The sequence below is a fragment of the Paroedura picta genome, chromosome 3 (genome assembly GCF_049243985.1).
Source record: "Paroedura picta isolate Pp20150507F chromosome 3, Ppicta_v3.0, whole genome shotgun sequence".
In the NCBI taxonomy this organism is placed as follows: Eukaryota; Metazoa; Chordata; class Lepidosauria; order Squamata; family Gekkonidae; genus Paroedura; species Paroedura picta.
Window position 1 is genome coordinate 109,827,192 of NC_135371.1, and position 17,436 is coordinate 109,844,627.

The following is a 17,436-nucleotide window of genomic DNA, read 5'->3' on the forward strand; positions in this document are numbered from 1 at the left end:
TCAGGCAATACCAACCAACTGGACATCCCTGGCCCTAGAGAAATACATTTGGCCTCAACTAGAGCTCCTGCCAGGTGAAACAAGCTCCGTGAGAACCTCAGGGTCCTGACACAGAACTTCCTAAGACAGAGGTCTTCCACCAGGCCTATGGTTGAGGCCAACTAAAATCAGAACCATACTTTCCAGGCCTCCCTCCTCTCATCTCCCTCTTCATTCTGACTACACCAGCCTGGTTCCCTGTTAGTTAGATGAACTTCTAAAATCAAATAACTGGCAACAGGCAAAATGTTTTAATTTTTATAATTTAATCTTGAACGGGTCTTTATCATGTGTATTTTATTCTGTAAATGTTATACACCTTGTTGTTCACCACCCCGAGTCAGTCAGTCCAAGACAGGCAGTAAATAAATTTCCACCTGTGCTAGAGCTCTAATACTAGTTGAATTGCCACAAAAGATAAATTTATTGTACCCTAACTTTTATTGCTGCTTGCATGACACATTGTGCAACCAATTTCTTCATACATGATGGCCTTGTGGCACCATCATGATTTTAAAGACATGATTTTTCAGAGCCAGCTGTTTCGGCACTTTAGAAGATGAGAAGCGGGAAACAAGAGTGCTGCACTGTGGGCTTGATCAGGATTGAGCCTTTGCAGAATCTGATAGACAGACAGATATGGACGAAAGCACCAAATGTTTTTGCACAAGATGTTACACAAGTAGAACCACAAAATTCATTATGTTTCAGATTGTACATGGCTGGAATCAGCTCACTGTTTAGCAATTAGAATTGGCTTAGAACTTAAGGTTCCTTATAGGTAATGATTGTAAGATAACAAGCAAGGATTTTTTTTTATAAATCATTTGAGATTCGGCATGAACTTTAGCTAATGAATTCAATAAAAAGGTGCTTTATCTTTATTGTTAAGCAAAATCAGTCATAAAAGAATCTTAGGTTGGATTCTGAATTACCACCTGACTCATTAATTTGCATTTTTCTGCTTTATTGATCTTCTGATATAACGCATTTTTATATTGTATTGTTTTAAAAGGAAATATCACATTCTCCCTAAAGCCATGGATAGAAGTATGATAATAGAAAACAATCATTGTAGTTCTGCTAACCAGGAAGAAAGTAGGCAGACTCTGGACACAGTTTCTGAATATGTTGAGATGTTGACTCTTTTTCAAGTCTGGGAAAAAATTAGTTGATTTTAATTTCCTTCTTTTTCTTGCCTATCATCTCCTGGGTAGGGATGGATCAATAATTAGGAAATCATTCAGAAATGCAAATTATGGGGTACTTGAAAAGGAAGAACCTCTTTAGTTCTAGGGCTGGAAACCTTTCCATGTATGCTTCTCTGTGTGCAGAGAAACCTTTGCAGGTTATTAAAGGGGTATTTGTCAGTTTGGAAATGACAAGCTACGAAAACTCATATAATTTAAATAATGTAGACAATGTTATATATGTTTCATTACAATATATAATGCAGAAAATCCATATTTTTTTTTGCCAATAAGACATGTTTTTGAACAATACATGCTGCATATTTAGTGCAGTATGAAGAACATCATTTTCTAACTGTAGGTAGGTCATGTTTTAATGTACTTTCTTTCATTTCAGTTGTTGTAAATGAGTAGAAGGTGACAGAGGAACAAGAAAGAGCACTCATGAAAAGAAATAATGACAGAAGGGACAAAACCAGTCCCCACAAAGAGCAGGCCTGTCATACTCTGTAAGCGATAAAGGGCTAATTTTGATGCTGCTGTTATGTGACATGCTGTAGTTGGCAAATGACTAAAGAAACTGGCAAGAACTGAATTAATGTATCACATTCGTAATTACTATTGTAAGAGGTGCATAGTGAAGATAATCCTTACAGAATAGCTTTACAGTCCAACCATATAGATGAACAGGTCAGTTAACAAAATGACGACTCTGACTGTAAACAAATTCAGAAATACCACGTCATGAGTAACTAGTACAGGGATTCCCAACCAGGGTTCCAGGTGAACTTGGGGTTACGTGAGAGCTCCCCAGGATTACGCAGCCTTTCCCAGAAATGTGGATGACTGCTGTCATCACTAGAAGTTCACTTTCCCTGTTGGAGTTCACTTTCCCTGTTGCTCTACAGGCCTAGTCTCTTTCTCCACAATTAAATGGTAAATGATGGATTGATTGACCTATTCTCGCACCTTACTTCCATACCCAGTTCTCTGAAGAGGCATATCACCACTTCTGGGGTTCCTTGGAACCTGAAAAAAATATTTCAGGGATTCCTACACAGTCAAAAGGTTGAAAAAGACTAAATTAATAAGATTTAACTTGTTCACTTTACAATCGGATGGTATTTTATGTATGTTAAATACCATAAATATGAACATCTGCATTTCAGAAGGCCAGTTCCTGAAAGTCAAACGTGTATCATATGTTTGACACTATATCTATGTCACCACATGAAACTGAATTAAATATTTTACAAGCATGCATGAACTAAGGAAAGAAAACTGGAAGAGCTTAAGACAGGCAGCTTATGCTGGATTTTAACTTGGAGAGAGGCAGTCGCTCAGTGATTGAATAAATACATTGCATGCGGAACGTGGCAGGTTCAATCCTGGAGATTTCCAGTGTTAAGTACTGTTAGACTTTGCTTTGGGGGCAGTTTGCCCATGAACAGCATTCATCAGTATTGCCTGCACCCTGCTCTGCAATTTCATCTCTGCATTAGAAATATACAAATACTAGAAAATAAGCCCGCTGTACTCTAGATACAGTGGGCGCAAGCTGTTTGTCCTGGCCCCCCCTGCGCCACGGCCTACCCATCTGAGCGTAGTACGAGCGGGCGGGGCGTGAGGCGCTGGCAGCTCCGCCAGCGCTGCCGTGTCCGCCACTGCTGGGTCCGCCGCTTCTCGCGGCTCCTCCGCCGCCACCGCTGCCGTGTCCACCTCCGCTGCCGGCTCTGGGGGCTCCGCTGGCGGTGGCAGCGCCGCTGGATCTGCCGTCGCCGCCGGGTCCGCCAGCGCTCGCAGCTCCTGTGCCGCAGTCTGGCGTCGCCGCTGGGTCCGCCAGCACTCGTCGCCACTGGGTCCACCAGCACTCGCGGCTCCTCCGCTGCCGCCGCAGCCATTTCCGCCTCTGCTGGGGGCTCTGGGGGCTCTGCTGGCAGCAGCGGCTGCGCCAGATCCGCTGTCGCCTCCGGGTCCGCCGCCGCCGCTGTCTCTGTGGCCACTGCCAGCTCTGGAGGCTCTGCTGGCGGCACCGCCGAGTCCGCCACCGCTTGCGGCTCCTCTGCCGCCACTGCCATCTGCGCTGGTGGTGGCCCTGCCAGCTCCGCCACCGCCAGCTCCTCCAGGTCGGGTTGCGTCGCTACTGGCTGTGCCGGCTCCGCCGTCGCTGCCGCCATCGGGAAAGCGAGACAGGTAATGGTGGCGGCTGGCCGAATCCACAGAGAGTGGAAGGGGGGGGTGGTTTGAGAGGCGCTTTGCACCTCCCGATTCGCGCCTGCCGATTGGGCCCTCCAATTGTCAGTCCGGGGGAAGGGGCCAACCGGCACCCTTCCCCATCCCGGACAGGTCCCTCCGACAGAGGCCTTACAGCTTTATTTTATCCGCTCCGCGAGGTGCAGTTTCATGAAGGACTGACCAGCGATGTCTGCACTCACACTGAAAGGGAAAAGTGTATTCTCTAGACAGACGCTGTGCATTCCAGGATCTACCTGGAGTCCTCAGAGGATATTATTCTCAATCCACAGGGATACTTAAGTGCCTAGATTTTTTCCTGTGCCACCTCTCTAGAGACAATGCCTATTTGTAGGTCAATTGTGCACCGAGGAAATGTTACTAGACATCATCATCTAAATGCTCCTTCCTTCCTACCATGCCTAAGGAACTCCAATATACCTGATTAACTCATATGCCACACGTAGATGTAAACTGCACGGAGCTTTTATTCCAACCCCAGATCTATTCAGTCCCTGCCCTCTACACAATGTGATTTTCGTTTGGATTTTGGGTGATTTAAATTTTCCTTCCGCAGCAAGAAGGATTGATCCGGAGTGACCCTACCTTTATTGTGCGATGTCTCAGAGTGCTGTAAATCCTCAATATCCAGATTGGGAAAGAAATCTCCGTGGTAGAGAACCTCTGATAGGCTACACCTGGTCATGTGACACGCTTGTCTTAAAGGAGAAGCCCCTAACTTCTGTCGGTCCTGGATTTTTCCTCCCTCCTCTGCCTTTTTCGATCCTCTCCCCCTCCCCTCCAAGAAAAGAAAGGGGCTCCCTGCCTGGCTCCTCTCAAGAAAAGAAAGAAAGAGGCTTGGCTCCCCCCCCCCACCTTCTGAGCCTCCCTAACTACATGCAGAAGACTTTCCTGTTTCAATGGGGAGGAGGGGGAGAGAGGAAGACCCGAGTTCAAAGCGATCTGAATTCAACAGGATTGACAATGGAATAAACAAAGTAAGTGCAGACTCTGCCCTAGTCTCATTTTCCTTGTTTCAGGGTAATCAAGATACTATTTGCATTTTGTTTAATTTGGCTGGTGTAATCACGAATTTGTTTCCTTTCCTGGGAAACTCAACATGGGGACCATTACAGGTATTACTTTTGTCCTGGGTAACCTCCAGGACCTTGCCCTATGCTTTGTCTGGACACAAACATAGCCTGTCACCTAGATTTCTTTATCTTGAACCGGCAGTAAAATCATGTCCATTGTTTTAGGGGCCAAAGAACCCAACTGTAACCTTCAGGCACAACTCTGGGTATTTAAGGCATACTTCTCAGTCTCTGTGTGTGTTCCAGATATCCCACACACACCGAAGCACTTCTTTGGAATTCTATGTGTTGCTGAGGTAGATACAGTATTTCTTTTTCAACAATTATATTCCTTTATTGTACCATTTCACCTCTATTTTCTCTATTTTTAAGTGCGTTAGCTTTATTTTTAATTTGTTTTCAATATGGTTAGTTTTTATTTTATTTTAAAGCTGGTCTGTGTCTGAGTTTCTGAAGAGAAGGACCCTATTATACGCAGATGGAGTATCATGTTGTTACCCTTCTCACTACATCTCCTAGAATTTGCTAATTACCCCCATCTAAATTCAGGAGACAATTTATTTTAGGTAACAATACTGGAAAAGGATTTTGTCTACTTGACATATTGGAGAGCCATTGCCAAGTGCCAACCACAGGAGATCAATATTATGACTCAGTACAAGTTTAATGAGAAATTAGGAAATTTATGCTCTTCTCAGCAAGTTATCCACTATTTTTGGCTTAGCATACAACAGTCTGAATGACAATTTACTGATGTGTGACAGATATATGTTGTATATATGAATGTCTACTATAGAATAATCAAACATTGTCTAAGATTGTGCTGCATGCCTTTGTTTTTAGCTCACAGGCCCCCTGAAACACCTACCCATAGTTCCTATCCACAGAAATATACAAAGCTGTTTCTGACAAGACATGCAGCTCCATCAATTTGACTGACTAAAGTAGGCATTTATTGGAATATTTGCTAAACAGTTATACAGAGAAGCTTCGGTCTCATTGGGGTTTCCAGACAGAAATTGTGTCTTCATAGTCTCAAGGTAATCATGTACCTAATTTACTGATTATTGACTGTTCCCACAAAGGATTTTACTTGCTTTGGCATATCAACACCCATCAGTGATGAACTGTCAGGTGAAGTTTTTAACTCTTTTCACAGACCACATTTTTTTTTTACTGTACAAACATGAGTGGGTTTTTTTTTTAGCTTTAGCTTTAAGATATCATTCAATGTCAAATTCAGATTATTAAACTACCGAGAGATGGAGAAAAATATTTCTGCTTTCATTGTGATATTATTTCTATTAATCTACTGAGAAGTGGAGAAAAAACATTGTTGCTTTCATTGTGACACGGGGGAGGCTGACTGATTTGTTCCTGCATCACATTTCATAGTGGCTAGATACTGCCAAGATGAGGCACCTATCATTGACATTTATAGCTGTGCACAACGTCAATGTGTGATTTCTGCTTAAATGTATATGGAAATATTATAAACTTAAGCCAAGATAAAAGGATTGAAGCTTTTGTCTAGGGCATGCTGGGATGGGGAGAACCTGCAGGGAAAAGCCGTACTTGGGAGAGAGCTTAAGTTAAGATTTGTGGGTTTAAAAACGTATTCAAGATAACAATACCGTACAATCTCAGGATATGGTATGCATTCTCTGTATGCAACATACTAAGAGGATGGAGCTGAATTTGTGTTTGGTAATTCTTACTTCAGACTAAGAACATTTAAAATTACAGAAATAAATAACAGAACTGTATCCATAAGAATGAATAAATGGTGCGGTGAACTCTTATCTTCAGTATTCCACAGATTACTATTCATGTTGCAGCTAAATGTTACTGGAGACATATAGCTTCCATAAAACATCAGCTGACACAGCTTTTCTTCTGCTTTCCTTTCTTGTGAAGTCTAGCAATAGAGACCGAGTGACCTGGCAAAGACCCAATTGAATTGCTACCAGGCAAAAGGCACCTGCATCACACTTACCTGCGGCAGCCCAAAAGGGAGACTGACACAGTGCAAGACAGGATGGGTCAAGTGCAGCTGTAGCCACAGGCAAGAAGCAGGAGGAAGAAGCCTCCAGGAGCAAGACATGGCATGTCCCAGCAGGCCTAATGATGATATGGCTCATTGGAAGCTGTGCTGGACAGCAATAGGTCTGGTCCAGAGCCAGAAGAGCAAGAGACAGCAGTGGCTTTGAAGAGGCAGGCAAAAAGTTCAGGTAACCCAAGAGTAACCAGTGGGATGGCAGGAGTGTGACTGGAATTGAATTCAGACAGGCCAGAGAGGTATATGGAGGGGAGAGCACTCCTTTAAATCCCAGGCTGGCATGCAAGTGGGCAGAAAGAGGAAATTCCCAGTCACTCTGGCTTCCCTCTTTTAATCACCAGAGAGTGGGCACCACCAGGTTCAAATTGGGCCTAAAGGTCAGATAAAGGGGAGCCTCATACCAAGCTGAGAAGGAAGAAAGGTAGAACTGAGAGTACATGAGACAGAGCAAGAGCAATTGAGCGCTAGAATGATCCAGTCTGGAAAGGAAGAGGAACAGGGTATCTGTGCTGGAATATGCAAGATCTGTAGTATGTATGATTCAACAGCATATATGAAGAATATCCTGCAGAGGACATTGGAGAAGGTGTGTAGTTAGCATATTTAGATCAGGAATTTCCTGTTATTTTCAAATAATAACTTCTTGTATCCAGAATAGCGCAATTGGAAAATTCTTGCTCGTTTGAGAAGACTTCCTCCCTGTTTCCCTTCAGATGAAGAATGTCAGACTTCAAGGATTTTCTTTTTTCTCTCTTTACAATGTTGTTTAAATTCTCAATAAAGTTATTTCTTCTTTAAGCAGCTGGTCATTGATACCTTTGCATATTTAAACTCTACCAGCAGTTTGAATCCTTTCTCCTCATTCTGAGGCCTATAGGAGAGTCTGCTCAACCCCAGCTAGGAGTAGAACCAGGTAAGGACTAGAGAATCCTTACACATCATCACTATGAATATTTCCCCACCTGCCGAAGATGGCCAAAGAAATGGAGCAGAGGTGAGAAAATACAGAGTCCTTCTAGAAAAACTAGAAGTATCCCATAGTTGCGGATAACATTTCTATAACTATAAATAATCATAAACAGGCTTTTTTCCTCCTGAAAGGTATTTTCATAAAGTACCTGGACATGTGAAGGCGGAAGTCCTCTTCTTATATACACTGCAAAAAGAGCATCCTTTCCTAAGGAGATATTGAATTTCAGGAATTGTGGTTGTGTGATATGGATTTGTGACCGCCAGAATACTCCTTGTGGTACTTCCTGTGTAACCCTCCGTCCGACTTCTGCTTCCCCACTATCTATGCTGTTGTTTCTAATGGCCCAGGGTCCTGGAAGACAAGAAACAATAATAAGGAGATAAGATTTAGATTCAAATGTAGAAGATTTTTAGCAGAAAAATTTAAAATAACACTGTTTGGCAGTCTTCGATATCAAAGCAAAACCTTATTTATATAACTAAATTTACCCATACAGTTTTTTTTTGTACAGTAGTGCAACTGCATTACATTCAATACAGTTATATTAGTATATAAGAGTAAGAAAGTGCTTTTTAGAGCTATAACCTCACTCCCTGGGGATTCTGAGATCTTGCATACAGATTCTTTTCCCATTTTTAATTCCATGATTGCTCTTTATATGAATCAAACATAATAAGAGCAGAGAGGCAGCGATGCACCTTAAAAGCTCCTTGCTCCCTTTTCAACATCAAAAACGTGAATGGGATATAAAATAAATCCACAAGGGAAAGTAAAGGAATAATTTCAACAGAGCTTCATTGACAAAAGGTTTTAACCATCACATGTCAAATATCTAGCAACTTCTTAAACAATTAAAATATAAAAAAGATACACAAGTAAAGGTTGCAGAGGTAACTTTAGAATACAAAATCAACACTGAAAACACTGTAGATCTGCCACCCCAGTTGTATCATAGAAAGCAGAGATAAGTGGCTGTTAGGAGATTGTCACCTGTACAGCAGCAAACAATGGCTCCCCAGTACAGCCACTTAGTTTACTTTCTGAATTTTTTTTTAATCCCATAGATATATAGTTCAGTATTTTCTACTCTATGAGTTTATTATCCAGGGAACCATTTAAGATCTAGGGAAGCAAGTGGCCAGGAGTGAAAGAACCCTTAAGGAAAATCTGAGGACCCTTCTTGTTATCCTGGATAATAGAGATGTGTGGGACAGAAAAATACTCAGGTACCAAAAATGTTAGAAAATATTGATCTAGGTAGTTTCCTTTAACTTTTATAGAAGTTTATTGGTTGTCTGCCATCTTAGGTCCCAAGCACAGTTTTTGCTCTTTCAAATCAAACCAAACCAAACCAAAACTCTGTAAAGGAACAGTACTGGTATGAGCTATTCAATGTGCAGAATGGGAGCATGAAACTACACAAACAAAATATTCTGCCTCATGTTAAAGTATGTTTTCAAGCACTGGATGATTTAGTACTGTAAAACACAGTATCTGCTATCACAAATATTTCTGGTTTTGAAGATTTTTTTCTACTAGAAAGTACACTTGGCTTGCAGTTGGAAATATACCCCAAATGCAATCTGTGGTGGTTTTTTCTCAAAGCTCAGTTTGAGAGGTAGAATGAAAATAAATATATAATTTTAAAAAAGAAGTCACACATTGTTTGGGACTTGATCAGTTGGAAAGCAATAACAGATTTGCTTTTCCTGAATTTCTCTTCCTGATAGTGCTGAAATGTATAGGAAATCAGCTGTGGGTTACATCTCTTTCAGTCTGAGGAGGTGTCCATCCTAACCAAACAATTTTATGCTTGAATTTTCTGCGATAGTATCTACATACTACTGCTAGAACATGTAGAGTTGGATAAACTGACCTCTTTGACTAGAGAAAAGATAAAGCAAGATGGAGGCACAGATGGAGGTAGCAGAGCGAGTGCTCCGTCTGGGGAGTCTGAAATTGAGGATTATTCCTTAATCTGGCAAGAAGTAAAGTGAAAATTTTAGGAACACCTATGATGGGAAAACCCTAAGCATCTAGCTTGGAGGTTGGCTTGGTAATCAGTTGGGAGGCCGCTGGCAACCTGTGGCAACTGGGGACTAGACAGAGGTAGCGGAAGACTTCTACTAGCTCGAACTGTAAGACAACAATTTAGGCATAACCCAAGTTCAGTGAGCACCACCCAACCGATACATTGGAAACTGCTTCCAGGGACAACTTACCTGGTGACATCTCATCCAGTTAACCTATGTAGCTCTGAGGAGCCTGGCAGCAGCTTGGCTGACCATCTTACCAGGATAATGTGAGGGAAGATTTGGTGCAGGTCTGGAGATGGACTTGCACACAGCCTCATTTAAAACATGGAGCCTTTTGGCCCAGTGGAGCAAGCTACAGGGGCAGGAAGATGGCCTGGAGAGAGGTCTGGAGTGCCTTGGGTGACATTGATGCAGCGATGTGATGACGGAGAATCAAGCCAGCCAGCTCAGCAGTGGAAAGGGATGGAGATTGAATGGTTGGAGAGGACTTTGGAAGAATGGCTTCCGCCATGGAACACTGGCAGGGATCAAGGAACAGAGCGGAATTCTTGCTGGCAGGGAATAGATTGAATAGATTGTACCCCTCAATTCTAGTATTCCAATTGTGAGTATTATCACACCAAGTTTCTGTGATTCCTAATAGGTCCTAGCCCCCTTCCTCTATTAGGACTACTAGTTCCTCCTGCTTGTTTCCCATACTCTGTGCATTAGTCTAGAGACATTTTAATCCATCCTTTGTGTGCCTCATGGTTTTGGTTTTTGAATTTCCTGGAAGCTAGTAGTTCCCTGTAACATTCCCCATAGATTTGTGATCTTCTCATCTTCAGATCTTGCCATCACACCTAGTTCTGAATTTACGTCTCACTCCCCCTTTGGGTTTAGTTTAAAGCCCTCTTCACCAGGTTTGCAAGAGTTCTCCCAAAAATACTTTTTCCGTCCCTTGTGAGGCTCATGCTGTCTCCTGATAATAGCACCTCATATTGACATCCTGACATTACAGGAAGGACTGATGAAAACACAACCTGCACTCCCAGGTCCTTTACCTTTTCCCCCAGATCCACAAAGTCTTTCTTAATATGTCCCATGTTCTGCTGGGCAGTATTATATATTCCTACATGGATTAGAAGGAAGGGGTAATGATCTGTGGGCTTGATGAGCCTGTCCAGCCATTCTGTGACATCCTTGATGCGTGCCCCAGGTCATCGGGCTACCACTTGTTCTGTTCCCCCTGAGGCACTTCTATGAAGCCTGAAGAGTGGGTGTGAGGGCAGTGTGCTATTTGGCCATTGCCCAGGCACATCAAAGCTAACCATACATCTCTGACCAAACTGCCTAGTCATATCTCAGCTGGATCTCTGATAGCATCAAGATTACTCTTTTCATACCTGAATGTTACGGCACCCATTTGGTTTGAGTCAACTTATTTGCCAGCGTAGATACCCTGACTCTGGTACATCAGAGCATATGTTAGCTACAAAAAGCAGGGCATTTTCTTTGTTTAGCAGCCTCCTTGTGGGATCCCTTTTTGTCATCTGCTCATAGTTATCAGTGGGTGGTACTATAAGCATGAGAACAAAATTGCTTTGATAGATCATGCCATTCAGTTCAGCACTAAAATAATGATCAGTCCATTCTTCTTGAGAAGCTCACAAACAAGCTAGTCAGAAAACAGTCATGCCCTGATGTTTATCCTCATCATCCGGCAATTAGAAACATAGTAAATATGAAAATGGAGCATCTGTTTTTACTTACTACTTTTACTTATCAACGCTAACAATCCTTCATCAAACTAACTTCTGTGCATCTGCTTTCATTTTTTAAAAACACCCAAGATAGTAGCTAGTATTTTTACAGAGAGTTAGAGTGCTGGACTAGTATCTAGAATATCCATGTTCATATCCCTTCTGTTGTGTCTGTAGTTCTGCTGAGGACTGAGTTTGCAATGGAATTGATCAATGTGCAGCTAAATGTCATACGCTGGATCTAGTGTGCACTGATGGGAAGATCTATTGTGTGGCTTGTGTATATAAGTCGGGTTTTCTGGGGGGGTTGGTTCAGTTTCAGTGGTACTTGTACCATGCTGTGGCCACAATAAAGAGCTCAAACCACTTTCAGTGTCTGTGTGTACCTTTGAACCCATGGATTTAACACCTTCTTTGCCATGGAAGCTAACTGAATGATCTTGGGCCTGTCACAGCTTTTCTTACTGTTGGAAAAGTTTAAATATGCAAAGTAATAACAGCACCAAGATGCTTCAAAGAATAAAAGTTTTATGTAGAAGAAAGACAACTTTGTATAGAAAGAAAGGGGGAGAGAGTCCTAAGTAACTGTCTAACTCAGCGGTTCCCAACCTTTTTATCACCGGGGACCGGTCAACGTTTGACAATTTTACTGAGGCCAGGGGAGGGGGTAGTCTTTTACCAAGGGATGTCGCTGCCGCCCGAGCCCCTGCTCCCCTTGCTTTCCTGTTGGCGCCCCTGACTTCCCGCCGCCCACTGGGGGGCGCTGCCAGCAGCAGCTGCGCAGTGTCACGCTGAGGGGGAGCCCTAGCCATGGTGGCCACTGGAGAGCACCAAAGGTGAGCTGGAGACAAAGTGGCAGGGCAGCCCCCAAGGCAGCATCCGGGGAGGAGGACAAGGAGGAACTGCGGTCCAGTACCGACTGATCCAAGGACCGGTACCAGTCCCCAGACCAGGGGCTGGGGACCACTGGTCTAACTGATCTCCTTTGTTCAACTGATCTATTTGCTCTGTAGGACCGTTTATGCACTGGAGGTTTCATGCCCAGCTGCCGGCTGGAGTTTTAGTCATGGCAGGTTGCCCCACCTCTTCCTGCACCCACACAGGGGAGCCTTTGGCCCTTTGCACCTCATCTGCCCCCAATTTGTGCTCCTGTATGGGAGCTGGGGCAGTGACGTTCCCAGTGCATAAACGGTCTAGGAGAGGAGGGAGGAAGTATGCTCAAAGAAACAGGAAATTTCCAATTGAGCCAATCAGGACAGTATTTGAAAAATATCAGGAAATTCTTGACCTAAATATGCTAACTACACATCTCATGTCTTGACATGATGCTGAATCATGCAGCATCTTCCATATTCCAACACTCGCTAATTTACCTCATGGGTTGTTGTAAGGAAAACATGGAGAAGAGGAGAATGATATCAGTTGCTTTGGGTTCCCTAAGCAGGGTAAAAATGAAGTAAAATAAACAAATAAATATCTTTGTACAAGAATATTTTTTCTTCTTCTCGTGAACATAGCACAAATCTTTTCCAATGAATAATGAAAGTGAAATGTTTTTGTGAGGTGCTTTTGTTGTTTTGACAGCCAGTAATAAGCAGATGTGTGAGTCAATCTTGCTGTTTGTGCAAGTTGTCCTGTCTGAAGTAGCACTCACATGAAAGGGGATCCACAAGTTTCAGATGTGCAAACAACTGGCAAAATAGTGTGGGAATTCCCATTCAGACATTGCATTGGAAATGCAAGACATTCACATATACCTTAAATAAAACCCTAAGTGCCTTAAAAAGAGTGAACAATAGTACCACATTTAAATGGTCAGGTCAGGATTAAAGCTAATAAGCTAATATGATGACAGTATTATAAAGGCTGTAAATACTTTCATTTTAAATAGAAGACAAGTGGCATGATTCTCCCCTACTTGGCCCTTAGCTCACTTCCTTTTATCTGCTGTCACTGGCTCAGCACCTAAATTAAATCACTGACAAGAAGGAATTCATGAAGAAAACATTAACTAGTGTCTTCTCCTTTTGATCAGAAGTTTATTTATTATTTATTTTTAAATTATATTTATATACCACCCTCCCGGGAGGCTCAGGGCGGTTGGTCAGAACCATGTCACCACCACATCCAGTTACTGGAATTTTCCCAGCATAATACTGGAAGAGATGGCCTCTGGTTTCTCTAGATAGATGCTGGTATATCACAGAAGTCTACCATTCCTGCCTCCACTCCTTCCTTCCGGGTTTCCCTATCAACTTCCAGTGTTTCAAGACTGCAAATGTCTTGTATAACTTGAGAAGTCTGAGTGGCACAAGTGGATTGCTATCTGAAGGATCACTTTTCCCTAGGGATCAGGTATTTAGGTTTACCTGCTGCTATGGTTGCCAGCTCTAGGCTGGAAAATTCCTGTGGATTAGGGGTGGCACATTAAGACGATTCATTTGGGGAGGTCAGGGAACTCAGCACAGTATGTCATAGATTCCCCCCCCCCCCAGAAGCCCTTTTCTCCATGGGAACTAAAGATCAGTAGTATCTCTGGAAAATCTCTGGATTTGTTGTTGTTGTTGTTGTTATGTGCGAAGTCGTGTCCGACCCATCGCGACCCCATGGACAATGATCCTCCAGGCCTTCCTGTCCTCTACCATTCCCCGGAGTCCATTTAAGTTTGCACCTACTGCTTCAGTGACTCCATCCATCCACCTCATTCTCTGTCGTCCCCTTCTTCTTTTGCCCTCGATCTCTCCCAGCATTAGGCTCTTCTCCAGGGAGTCCTTCCTTCTCATGAGGTGGCCAAAATATTTGAGTTTCATCTTCAGGATCTGGCCTTCTAAAGAGCAGTCAGGGCTGATCTCCTCTAGGACTGACTGGTTTGTTCGCCTTGCAGTCCAAGGGACTCGCAAGAGTCTTCTCCAGCACCAGAGTTCAAAAGCCTCAATTCTTTGACGCTCGGCCTTCCTTATGGTCCAACTTTCGCAGCCATACATTGCAACTGGGAAGACCATAGCCTTGACTAAACGCACTTTTGTTGGCAGGGTGATGTCTCTGCTTTTTAGGATGCTGTCTAGATTTGCCATAGCTTTCCTCCCCAGGAGCAAGCGTCTTTTAATTTCTTTGCTGCAGTCCCCATCTGCAGTGATCTTGGAGCCCAGGAAAATAAAATCTGTCACTATCTCCATTTCTTCCCCTTCTATTTGCCAGGAATTGAGAGGGCCGGATGCCATGATCTTTGTTTTCTTGATGTTGAGTTTCAAGCCAACTTTGGCAGTCTCCTCCTTCACCCGCATCAACAGGCTCTTTAGTTCCTCTTCACTTTCTGCCATTAGAGTGGTATCATCTGCATATCTGAGGTTGTTGATATTTCTCCCTGCAATCTTGATCCCAATTTGTGACTCCTCTAATCCCGCATTTCTCATGATGTGCTCTGCATACAAGTTAAATAGGCAAGGCGACAGTATACAGCCTTGCCGAACTCCTTTCTCAATTTTGAACCAGTCAGTGATTCCATGTTCAGTTCTCACTGTTGCTTCTTGACCTGCATATAAATTTCTCAAGAGACAAATAAGATGCTCTGGTATTCCCATCTCTTTAAGAACTTGCCACAATTTGTTGTGCTCCACACAATCAAAGGCTTTAGCATAGTCAATGAAGCAGAAGTAGACGTTCTTCTGGTACTCCCTAGCTTTCTCCATGATCCAGCGTATGTTGGCAATTTGATCTCTAGTTCCTCTGCCTCTTCGAAATCCTGCCTGTACTTCTGGAAGTTCTCGGTCCACATATTGCTGGAGCCTAGCTTGTAGGATTTTGAGCATAACTTTGCTAGCATGAGAAATTAGTGCGATGGTGCGGTAGTTTGAACATTCTTTGGCATTGCCCTTCTTTGGGATTGGAATGTAAACTGACCTTTTCCAATCCTGTGGCCATTGTTGAGTTTTCCAAATTTGCTGGCATATTGAGTGTAGCACTTTTACTGCATCGTCCTTTAAGATTTTGAATAGTTCAACTGGAATGCTGTCACTACCACTAGCTTTATTGTTGCTCAGACTTCCTAAGGCCCATTTGACTTCACATTCCAGGATGTCTGGCTCCAGGTCAGTAACTACCCCATTGTGGTCATCAGGGATGTTAAGCTCGCTCTTGTATAGTTCTTCTGTATAATTTTGCCACCTTTGTTTGATCTCTTCTGCTTCTGTGAGGTCCCTACCATTTTGGTCCCTTATCATACCCATCTTTGCATGAAACGTTCTCTTCATATCTCCAATTTTCTTGAAAAGATCTCTGGTCCTCCCCATTCTATTGTTTTCTTCTATTTGTTTGCACTGTTCATTTAAGAAGGCATTCTTATCTCTTCTAGCTTTTCTCTGGAATTCTGCATTCAGTTGGGTGTATCTTTCTCTTTCTCCCTTGCCTTTCACTTCCCTTCTCTCCTTAGCTATTTGTAAAGCTTCCTCAGACAGCCATTTTGATTTCTTGCATTTCTTTTTCTTTGGGATGGTTTTAGTTGCTACCTCTTGTACAATGTTGCGAACCTCCGTCCATAGTTCTTCAGGCACTCTGTCTATCAGATCTAATTCCTTAAATCTATTTGTCACCTCCACTGTGTATTCGTCAGGGATATGATTTAGTTCATACCTGAGTGGCCTAGTGCTTTTCCCTACTTTTTTCAATTTAAGCCTAAATTTTGCAACAAGAAGCTCATGATCTGAACCACAATCAGCTCCTGGTCTTGTTTTTATTGACTGGATAGAACTTTTCCATCTTTGGCTGCAGAGCACATAGTCAATCTGATTTCTGTGTTGACTGTCTGGTGATGTCCATGTGTAGAGTCGTCTCTTGGGTTGCTGGAAAAGAGTGTTTGCTATGACCATTGTATTCTCTTGACAAAATTCTACCAGCCTGTGCCCTGCTTCATTTTGTACTCCAAGGCCAAACTTGCCTGTTATCCCGGTTATCTTTTGGCTTCCTACTTTAGCATTCCAATCCCCCATGATGATAAGCACATCATTTTTGGGCGTTGCTTCTAGAAGGTGTTGTAGGGCTTCATAGAACTGATCAACTTCATCCTCTTCAGCAGCAGTGGTTGGGGCGTAGACCTGGATCACTGTGATGTTGAATGGTTTGCCTTGGATTCGAACTGAGATCATTCTGTCATTTTGGGGATTGTATCCCAAGACTGCTTTTCCTACTCTCTTATTGATTATGAATGCTACTCCATTTCTTCTGCGAGATTCTTGTCCACAGTAGTATACCTGATGGTCATCTGAATTAAATTCACCCATTCCTGTCCATTTTAGTTCACTGATTCCTAAAATGTTGATGTTCAGTCTTCTCATTTCTTGTTTAACCACGTCCAGCTTGCCTTGATTCATGGATCTGACGTTCCAGGTTCCTATGGAATAAAAATCTTTACAGCATCGGACTGTCTTTTCGCCACCAGTTACTTCCACAACTGAGCGTCCTTTCGGCTTTGGCCCAGCCGCTTCATTCATTCTGGCGCTACTCGTACTAGCCGTCTGCTCATCCCCAGTAGCATATTGGACACCTTCCGACCTGAGGGGCTCATCTTCCAGCGTCATATCGTTATGCCTATTGGAACTGTCCATAGAGTTTTCATGGCAAAGATACTGGAGTGGTTTGCCATTGCCTTCTCCAGTGGATCACCTTTTGTCAGAGCTCTCAGCTATGACCTGTCCGTTTTGGGTGGCCCTGCACGGCATAGCTCATAGCTTCACTGAACTACGCAAGCCCCCTTGCCACAACAAGGCAGCGATCCTTGAAGGGAGAATCTCTGGATTACACTTGGAAATTGGCAACCCTGTTCATTGTCCTAGGCCTCACTTGGCCCAGCGAAGGCTATATAGAGTTGCCAGCTCTAGACTGGGAAATCTGGGGATATTTGGGGCAGGACCCAGGAAGGGTGGTGTTTGGGGAAGGAAAGGCGTTCTATGAGGTTGGAATGCCCTAGAACCCACCCTCTGAATCTGCCATTTTCTCCAAGGAAACATATCTCTGTAGTCTGTAGATCATTTTAATTTTGGGAAAGGTACATAGCCCACCAGGAGGTTGACAACCTT

The 17,436-nt window shown here is 43.1% G+C and overlaps 1 protein-coding gene across 19 annotated transcripts in view; it reads right to left on the bottom strand.

The window, feature by feature from the left end:
* TENM2 (teneurin transmembrane protein 2) overlaps window positions 1–17,436 on the bottom strand; it is a 1,331,635-nt gene that overhangs the window by 189,831 nt on the left and 1,124,368 nt on the right. For all 19 annotated transcript variants that reach the window (XM_077327160.1, XM_077327169.1, XM_077327168.1 and 16 more), the window contains one exon: window positions 7,733–7,938. In XM_077327160.1, coding sequence (XP_077183275.1) covers window positions 7,733–7,938 — 206 coding nt within the window. The remainder of the gene's footprint in view (window positions 1–7,732; window positions 7,939–17,436) is intronic.